Raw genomic sequence first — 9976 nt, forward strand, 5'->3', positions numbered from 1 at the left:
GCACTTTGTAACACTTGTTTTCATTGGCAAAGTCTTTCTTTCTCAGATTTTTCTCTTTTAAGCTCATGTGCCTTTAATAACATAGATTTCTGGCCTTCATCCAGCAATTTAATGTTGGATTCTGTGATTTATGGGTGGTAAACTTTAACACAGATCCAGTCTTTGGCTTGGTAGTGGGCCAGCCTGTGGGACTGTCCATCAGAACTCTCTTTGGGCTCGAACTGGGGAGATGGCTCAGTTAAACTGTTTGCCCCACAAGTGCTAGGACTTGAGTACAGTCCCCAAAACTTGCGTAAAAACCTGAGCACACATTTATAATGCCAGGGAGGTAGGCGAGGGAGAACCCTGAGGCTTAGTGCAAGCTAACCCAGCCTGCTTGACAAGGCGCAGGTCAGTGAGAGACCTTCTCCAAGTAAACAAAGTCGATGGCTCCGAAGGACTGACACGGGAGGTTGACCTCCATATGTGTATTGCACAGCTACATGAACACCCGAGAAAGCAAGTAATGGCACGAGAGAGAGAGAGAGAGAGAGAGAGCGAGAAAGAGAGAGCGCGAGCGAGAGCACGCGCAGGTGAGGAGAGAACTCTTGATGGTAGGGCTTGGGGCACTTTTGCTGGGTGGTAGAATTTGTGTTTGCATTGTAAATTCAAGCAGGGTTCTAATCCAGAGTTTAAACATTGCTGCTGCTATTTATTTTTATTTTAATCAAGTAGCCACTGTTCAAAAGCTTGGCCTGGTGGTTTGTATTCAAGAATAACCCCTAAAGTGGTTAGTTTGGGTTTTTGAGTTTGCAGGTGAAGGGGCACACCCTTTTGTCTTTGCTTATATCTCAGCTTTGCTATCAGAATAATTTCATTTGAGCTGTCAAAATGAAACATTATTTTCTGGATATTGGAAGGTAGCTCATACTAGGATCCTGCCGCCTGTCTGATCTGCAGACATAGAAACGCTAGCTTCAGAAATGCCTTCAGAAAATGAATATTGATGGAGCAGCTGGAGCAGCTTGACCTCTCACCCCACGACAAATAAAAATACACTTCGCAAACATCTTCAGCTGCCCGTCCTTTCTGCCTCTGTAATTGACTCTAATTCGCTCTGCCTGCCCCACGGAAACCTCAGAACTTTCAAATTGCTATTCATTTTGCAGCGTCAGCCTTAATGAGAGCCACGCCAGCAAGAGTGTGGGCCTGTATTGGGGACTTTGTTTTTCAAAGTTCTTAATTGTTTCAACCTATATCCGTGATAAGACTGTAAAAAGTATTTACAAATAATGTGCAAATTCTTGAAGGCTTGTTTTTCTCTTGCATGGAACATTATCCATTATAAATGGGTATCAAAATGGTACTAAAAATCTGATTTTAAAAACTTAGGTAATTCTCCCCAAACTTTAGTAGGAAAAACTTTGAATTTGTTTTATTCTACCCTACTCTATTCTGCTTTGCTTTGCTTGTGTTGTTGAAACAAGATTCATCTGTTACCCAAGTTAGCTTCAAATCACTGGGTTCTGGCACGTGGAAATCAGCAGAACCTTCAAAGCTCCAAGTCTCGGTCTGTGCTCAGCGCACCCTCCTGCCCCCTCAACACACCCCATAGTGTAGGTGGCTCAAAAGTTGCTGAGGGAGGAGTCTAAATCACAGAGGGGAAAATATTTTCTTATAAACACACCTGGGGTTATTTTTTGTAACTTTTGGGGAGGATCAGTGAAAGTTCCTTCTGTGTGTGCATGGGCCCTTTCCTGTGGGAGTGGGTACAAGCAGTTCCCAGTTCCTGCCATACCCTGTGACTACTGTTCTCATTCATTTCCTAAGTGAAATGAAGCTCAGGGCAGAAAAATACTTGAAGTAAATGATTTGGTAGGGACATCTTTGTTTGCTTTACCAAAGAGCTGCAAAGAATTTTTTTTAGATGAGTCCAGTAAGCACAAAGTTATTTCTTTTCAAAAAGTGGTAATGGAAGGGGGCATTACTGCACAGTGACAGGGAACCATCATGCTCAGTGTGAAGTCAGGGTTCTTCTGCGAAAGCCAGAAGCAATCAAACACTTAGTGTTGGAAATCTGGTGTGGCACACTTAGGAAAATCAACTAGTGGTAACCCAACATTCTAAATAACCATATTCAGTTACGCATGGTAGATCTTGCTGGCTCTAATTTTTAATGTTTTATTTTGGTGTCTTATACCTCCTCCTTCTCCATCTCAGTCACTTCCAACACCAGACAGGAGAAAGAAGGAATGTTCGTGGGAAGAAGAGGCAGAGTTCTCTTAGGCTACTTCGTGCTGGCTAGGGTCGTCAGGTTCCTTGGGGCAAGTCCAATCCTCGCTTCAGGAGATCTCCAACGTCTTCTCATCCAGCTTCATCAACAGCAACCAGGAGCCCTCGTCTTTCTCAGAGCCCCCTTAACACTCTTCAGGCTCTGGCCTTTATTCCCCCTCCAGAGTCCTCAGATTTAAACTATCTGCAGCTGACAAAGGGCTCCTCTCAGAGCCTGCACCAGGCAAACAGTCTGCTGCTGTGGACAGTCTGAATCAGTCCCACACCCCACACCTGGGACCGAAACAAAAACATGTTTGCATCCTCGGCAAGCTCTTTTTCGTGCTGGGTCTGTGTTGATCTTGAATCATTGGTGCTAATTCTGCCCCGGTTGTCGAGCTGTGTTTTAAAGTAGGCCTTCAGTTTGCCTCTGTGAGATTTGGAGGGGGTCGGTGGACCTCCCTGCCTCCTGGCCGCTCTCCTGTGGCCACCGCACCCTGCCGCAAGCTCAGGTAGACTTGACTGCCCCCAACATCTGGGCCCCGAGAGGCTCTTACCGTGTAGGCTTACACCAGGGTGCGGCTTTAACTCAGTGGATCCTGATTTCTGGAGGTGTCTTCACTAAAATCCAATCAAATGTCCCAGTGTCTCCTTCACATGTGAGGAATTTTGTGGTTTTGGTACCCCCCCTCCCCTTGGTTGAATTAAAACCATTTGCTAGACAGGTGAGGTGCTGCATCCCTTTAATCCCGGAGGGCAGTAGGTCTGCGAGTTCAAGAACAGCATGGTAAGGTAGCGAGTTCTAGGTCGTCGGGGGTTACATAGTGAGACCCAGTCTAAAAACAAGAAAACAAAAACCAAAACATAAAAAAGCCAAAAACTTGCTGATTAACTATTAGTCTGAAAACATGGTGTTTAGAGTGAATGTATCCAAATTAGTAGTCATAAATAATGCCTTACAGTTTATGAACATATCCTTGCTTTAGTTAAAAAGCACATGTCATGTGTACATTTTTATTAATGCCTCAGTGTGAAACAGCTTTGTGAGGACACCTTTATGTGTGCCCTGATTTTGGTTTATTTCCTGTCCAGAATCTGTTCGTTGGTCCCAATTTTTGCAGCTTAATTGCGTGCGTGGAGTGTGAATTTATATACAGGAACGGTACTCCCGTCAGTCATCCCACTGAGAGACAGTAGCAAACTTCGGTCTTATAGTGTTGTACCTAACTTGCACATGATAGAAACTGTAACGTTTTGCTGAGGAGAGAAGTCAAGACACCTTTTCTAAGTAGTGATCTCTGTTAGGAGAAGAAAAAGTCCACCAACTTGTTTTAACCGCGGCTTGTCCCTGAGTTACAGGGACATTCAAACAACTGTCTGCAATAAATAACTGCTGTGGAGATCCATGTTGCGTCCCTGGTGATAGCTATGATCCCTTCACACTTGAGTGCAGACTGAGTGACAAGCAGTGTCAGCAATGGTGGCAGCTGAGTGATGGACGCTGGTTCAGACCGTGGGGTGAAGCCAGAGCTGGGCTGGCCATAGGCTGCAGTACGTACTCAATTGAGCATGCCTTGACTATTGATGTGCTATTTTTTAAAAGAAGAAACTCTTTAGATGTTTTTAACCCAACATAGGCATGCATTTTAGATGGGCTTTTCATGGCTCCTTGCTGTGAACCCTCTAGGCTGGCAGGAATGTAAGAAGATCCTGAGTTGCCCTGATTGTCTTGACTGCGAGGGCTGGATTCCAGATCCAGCTTGACCAGTCAATAGCGAGTAGCTGATGCCACTAAGAACGGATCTCCCTGTCTGGGAAATGGGAGTAATGAGTGATAGCCCACACCAGTGGGCTACAAATGTCTAGTAAGACGCCGTGGCATTTGGCAAGTGTTCAGTATGTATTAGCGGTGACGTTAACACCAAGTATTAGAGTGAGTTCAGACAAAGCTGAGCTGAGACAACATACCTCCTTGTTCCCTTCTTCCATCATCAAACTATACCAGTTTCCCTTCCCCCTACCTCCAACCCTCGAATTTTAATGCAGTCAGGTCATTGGGACATTTGGCACTAACAAACCTTTGTACCAACAACCTCTCCCCCCCCCCCCCCATAGCCTTGCTTCTATTGGTGTTGACAACAGAGCTCCTTTATTTCATGTGGTATGTGCCTGGGCACTGTCAGCCTCTGTACCCAGTGGCTCGGCAGACACTGTGCTAAGCAGCACCTGTGTTTTAGGGGGTGACTGGCACAGCGTAAACAGAGCCGCGAGGTCTCCCACAGGGTGCGGGAGACCCAGCCAGGGGCCTCTGCATGGACACATGTCCAGAACACTTAGAGATTCTGAGGGTGTAAGGTGTGAGTATGGCTGTCTATGCACGCAGAGCAAAAGTGGCTTTACCGGAGTGGTGGGACCATTGAGTGTGGAAGAGTTACTGCCCTTCTCTTGTTGGTTAGACATTTGCAACCCTATAGAATGTCCCCTGAATGACGGAGCCAGTACCTTCAGTCTGTTTGGCTCCTCTTAACTCCACAAATGAAAAGCCACTAGGATTTTATAACATATGCTTATTCCTAAGGGATGGGGGCAAATTCTTTCTTAAATACTGATAAGGGCTGAGTGTGTAATTCAGTGGTAGAGCACTTGCATGATAGTCACAGGGCCATGAGTTCCATCCTAGATCCAAAATAATAATAATAATAATAATAATGAGTTCCATCCTAGATCCAAAATAATAATAATAATAATAATAATAATAATAATAACAACAACAACAACAACAGCAATAGAAGAGGAAGAGAAACTAACCACTGTCAGTTTTGTTTCCTGTTTTGGAGTGTGACACGTGGAATGACTGGACTTTAGTAAAATGCTAAATCAAGAAGTTAATTTTTTTTTTTTTAAGATAGGACTTCTCTGTGTAGCCTGGACTTGCTTTGTAGACCAGGCTGGCCTAGAACTCACAGCATTCCACCTGCCTCTGCCTCCCAAACGCTAGGATTACAGGCATGCGTCACAGACCCAGCAAGAAATTAAAATTTTAAAGCTTCAAAACCCACTGTCAGAAATCTACAAGCACAAAGCTAGGAGCCCCACAGGCATGGCAGAGGATTGGTTTCACCTCGTCTGAGATGGTGACTTGTCATCAGTGCCTGTAATGCACTGTGAGTTTGGACTAGAAGCAAGCGCACCCTTCAGCGCGTGTATAGCAGGTCACAGGCTAGAGGGCGTAAAGCCACCCAGAAAGTTGAATGAGCTTTGGATTCCCGAGCAACGCTGAAGTTAAGTCATTTCAGCAAAGCTGATGAATAAATGCTGACCTTCTTATGCACCAAAATGGAACATTCCTACAGAAAAAAAAAAAAAAGAAAGAAAGAAAAGAAAAAAGAAAAGAAAAAAAAATAGAGGCTCAAGAGACGCCTGGAAAACATTGGTTACTAATTAGAAGCTGCTCCTGAGGGGCAGATCTGGGGTTCACTCTGTTCATGGGTGGCTAACTCACTTGACCCATGAAAGAATAACTCGACGGAGAAGGGAGAAAGGAAAAACAAAGCTACTCAAAATGAAAGACAATGTAGAAGAAAGATAAAGTGGCCCAAGAATATCTAATTTAACTTCGTACCAACCTGTTCCTCAGTTATAAAAGGAGAGAGAGAGACAGGGAGATGGCTTGGTCCGTAACAAGCACCAGGACCTGAGTTTGGACCCCTAGGATCCCCAGCACCCATGTGAAAAACAGTCAGGGATGGTGTGTGTTCCTGCACCCCAGCAGTGGAGGTGTGGATTCAGGCAGGTCCTCGAGTTCACTGCAGCCAGCCTACCCAGATGGGTGATCCTCCTGCTCAGTGAGACGCCCTAGCTCAAAACAAACAAAAGCGGGGGGGGGGGGGGGGGGGGGGGGGGGGGAGGCTGCCTGAGGAAGACAATGTCAACCTTGGGCCTCTGTCACACCCACACCCCTGCACTAGCAAGTATACACTTCACACCAACCCACCGCATTCCTAAGTAAACAACTCCCAGCTCACTGTCCCTCCCTCCACTCCCCTCCAGAGCCGTTTACGCCACTATGCTGGGTTCCCAGAACACTCACTGTCTAGACTCAAGCATCTCTTTTAGCTGCCTTGGCCTTGAGTCTTGGGTTCAAGTGTCTTGCCTATCATCACTGGTACAACTTCCTATGGAGGGATTCTGTGACACTGGTATCTCCCTTCTGAGCGGTCCTGCATTTTCCTTGCTCCTCTATCTGCTGTGCTTAGTCAACAAGAATCTCAGACCTGAAGGGCTGTAGCCATCCGTCCGTCCCTATGCCCGCTCCCTGAGCCAGATTCTGCCAGCGCATACCCGGTCATTTCCTCTGACACAGTGCAGATGGGCGCTAATTCCCCACTACAAAGCCAAGCCCCAGTTCTTCAAACCTCACTTTCTTCCTTTTGCATTGACACTTCCAGGGCCCTTTTCTGTTTAAGCCCATGAGCTACCAACTGCCCTTACCTTTGCCTGAGGAAGTGTTGGAACCAGCACCAGCCTCCAGGCCACCCTGCAGGAGGACAGTGTCCTGGAATCATGTTCACCTTCTAAGAATGCAGTAAGACATGAGAACCCTCACCTGAGCAAGAAACCTCCTGCTTGTGTGCTTGGGGCTTTGTTTTTGCTTTTTGGAACCAAGAGCTCTTCAGAGTACCTACCATTCTACAGGAAGTACAAATATTTAAAGTGGCTTTTTATTGATTATCAGCAAGAGAGGAAAATAGCATGGAGATCAAGCACAAAAATAACCAAGACAAAAAGCCGGGTTTTTCACAGTCATATGTCAGATGCACCATGTCACTTCCTGCGGGGTAAAGGAAACTGGATTCTGTGCTCCATCCTTTGGAGCCACGCCTTTGCTTTTTGTTCTTTTCTTGAGATAGCGCCACTGGGTAGCCCAGGCTGGCCTCAAACTTGCCATCTTCCTCTTCAGGGTCCCAAGTGACTCTGCTTTTGCTCTCCGGTGTAATGCCATGAAGCTTTTTCCTTCCCGAGTGAGGGTCAAGCCCCTCCCTGACATGTATGATGTATGTGTCCTCTCCACCCTGGGGGGAAGGAAGACCACGTTGCTATCAGTGACATGTATGTGTCCTCTCCACCCCGTGAGAAAGGAAGACCATGTTGCTATCAGTGACGTCCTTTGGGTGCTCCAAAATATCAGTTGTGCCAGTTAATTCAATCAATACTTACCTCACAAACGTAAAATTCCTCTTTCTCGGCTACCACTGCGTACACCCCCACCCCCGCCGCCTCATTCTTCCTGTGCCACCCAGGCCCAGGGTGGGAGAGAAGAGGCTGGGTGGGAGCTGCAAGGAGTGAAGACTAATGAGAGAGTGAGAATGACAGGAGGGAAGGGCTCAGGGTGGGAGGCGGAGGGTAGGCAGAATTCCCATGGTCACCAGGTTCTTTTGCAAGTATGTGTTGAAGTCAGGCTGTCCTTACCAGGATGGTAATAACCAGCTCTTTTTATTTTGTATTTTCCCAGATCAATGAACTGAGCCATGTTCAAATCCCTGTCATGTTGATGCCTGATGACTTCAAAGCCTACTCAAAGATAAAGGTGGATAACCACCTCTTTAACAAGTAAGTGCCGGTGCAACCTCCCCAAGACTCCCCTGGCTAGGCAGATAGGACAGTTTGTGACTTTCTGTTATCACACATTATTTTTCAAAGGGTGGGAGGAAAGTTTTGCTGATGAAGTTAATCCTGTGATAAACACAGCCATCTGTCATATTCGGAGAAGCAGCAGTAGGCCCTCTGGGATAATAGCCCTTTGCCATATCCTCATTGCTATTTAAGTTTTCAGAGATGTAAATTACTTGGATTGTTGGAGCAGTTACGGATTTCTGCTCTTGTATACAAAACTTTAAAATACAGTGGCTTTATGAATAGAAATAACTACACTGTAAAATAATAAATAATTAAGATGTATTATCATAAAATATAACTGGACACCATGTTTGGTTGTTGATGTTCTTCACGTGAGTGGGTACCTTTGATGTTATTATAGAAAGCAAGTTACATAGTAATCAGTTCGTCCAAAAGCTGGAGATACAGTACTACGGCCCTTCCTTCAAAGGGCTCACAGCCAGGACGGTAGCTGGAAACTGACACACAAAAATCGCTGTCATTCCTGTACAAAGCATAATAACAGAGGGCTGTACACAATTTGAATTCACCATCCTCTGGGAGCACAAACGAGGGCGATACAGTGTGACTGGGAGAGCCTTGGTGTAACCACCCATATCGAGATGAGTGTGGGATTTCTGTCCTCCTTTTCTCTCAGTTGTAGTACTAGGTGTCGAACCGAGGGACTCATGCATGGTAGGCTAGTGCTCTACCACTGAGCTACACCCCAGCCCTCCATGTACTGTGTTCTGATGTGAACTTGTGAGTTCCCAGAGGTTGACTTTGTGAATGTATACAGTGAGGGCGTGACCACTCAGAGGTCATGAGAGGAAGGTTTTCATTGTAGATGTGGGGGAGAGAACAGCCAGAGATATAGGGAAGAGTCTAGAGCAGGGAGAAACTGGTACACTGAACATGGTCAGCAGCCGGACTGGGCCGTGAGAGGGAGGAGAGGGAGAGAGGAAGAGTGAGACAAACAAAGACAGCACCAAAAGAGAGGTTTGGACAAAAAAGAGGTCCAAGAAAGAAGCAAGAATGAGGGAGCCAAGTGAGCGCATGGCCAAAATGGCAGGATTATCTGGAGGCTGGGGGGAGGGAAGTCCACGAGCTGTCGACGGTTAGAGTAGGGGTTGGGGTAAGAAGAGCTGAGAGGAGCTACTCCTACTGAGTGAGCCTGGGGGCCAGCATGGTCTTTGGTGTGCACCAAAATGGCACCACAGTTAGCCATTTGGACTGAGTTTCCTTTGGCCCTAACAGTGAGGAAGTGTGTCCTGGGAGTGGGTCAAGCCTTGTCCGACAGCTGCTTCCGCAGTGAGATTGCTCTTGCTTGCCCTTCCTTACTGCCATTTTCTCCACTTTCCACTCTGTGCTTCTGTCTTCCCTCCCTGCCCCTGCTCTTAGAGAATGGCTGGTGTGTGAGGCCAGGATTAAGGGGTAACACAGTTCCCTGTGAGACTGACAGCATTTTTAATCTGCCTTCTCTGTTCGTCAGATATGGTTGGGTGGTACCGGGTTCTGTGGAGTCAGCCATGCTTGCTGTGGGCAGTGAATGCTTCGCTGTTGCACATGGATCCAGGTGGGGCACAGGGAAGCCCGCCAACCCCAAGCCTGTCTGAGCCTCATTCTGCAGTGTGCCCATTGCAGGGAGAATATGCCGAGTCATTTCAAATTCAAGGAGTACTGCCCGATGGTCTTCCGGAATCTTCGGGAGAGGTTTGGGATCGACGACCAAGACTTCCAGGTGAGTGCTTTCTTGAGATGGCCTTGCTCTGTCACATGGGACCTCTTTCTGTCCTCATGAGTGTGCTTTGCATGTAGTTTCAGTATTCATTCTGAAGGTAGGCTTGCTGTAAGCTAAGTGCTCTCTGTGTATGGTTTGATTTCAGTGAAGTGCTGTAGGGAAAGAAATGGACCTTCCGTGGGAGGAGCAGAGAGTTGAGCAAGAACACTCACTTCTAGATGCGTGTTTCTGCCAGCCACGCTGTCTTCTGGTTTCTGGGGTCAGTGTGTCATCACCCTTGCAAGTGTGTGTGTGTGTGTGTGTGTGTGTGTGTGTGTGTGTGTGTGTGTG

General features: G+C 46.7%; 1 protein-coding gene across 1 annotated transcript in view; it reads left to right on the plus strand.

Moving 5' to 3' along the window:
* The window catches only part of Pip4k2a (phosphatidylinositol-5-phosphate 4-kinase type 2 alpha), a 157214-nt gene that overhangs the window by 83133 nt on the left and 64105 nt on the right, over positions 1 to 9976 (plus strand). The window contains exons 2-3 of the mRNA XM_055593810.1: positions 7763 to 7860; positions 9550 to 9646. Coding sequence (XP_055449785.1) covers positions 7763 to 7860; positions 9550 to 9646 — 195 coding nt within the window. The remainder of the gene's footprint in view (positions 1 to 7762; positions 7861 to 9549; positions 9647 to 9976) is intronic.

The sequence above is a fragment of the Psammomys obesus genome, unplaced genomic scaffold, assembly GCF_907164565.1.
Source record: "Psammomys obesus unplaced genomic scaffold, mPsaObe1.curated_primary_1811, whole genome shotgun sequence".
Classification (NCBI taxonomy): domain Eukaryota; kingdom Metazoa; phylum Chordata; class Mammalia; order Rodentia; family Muridae; genus Psammomys; species Psammomys obesus.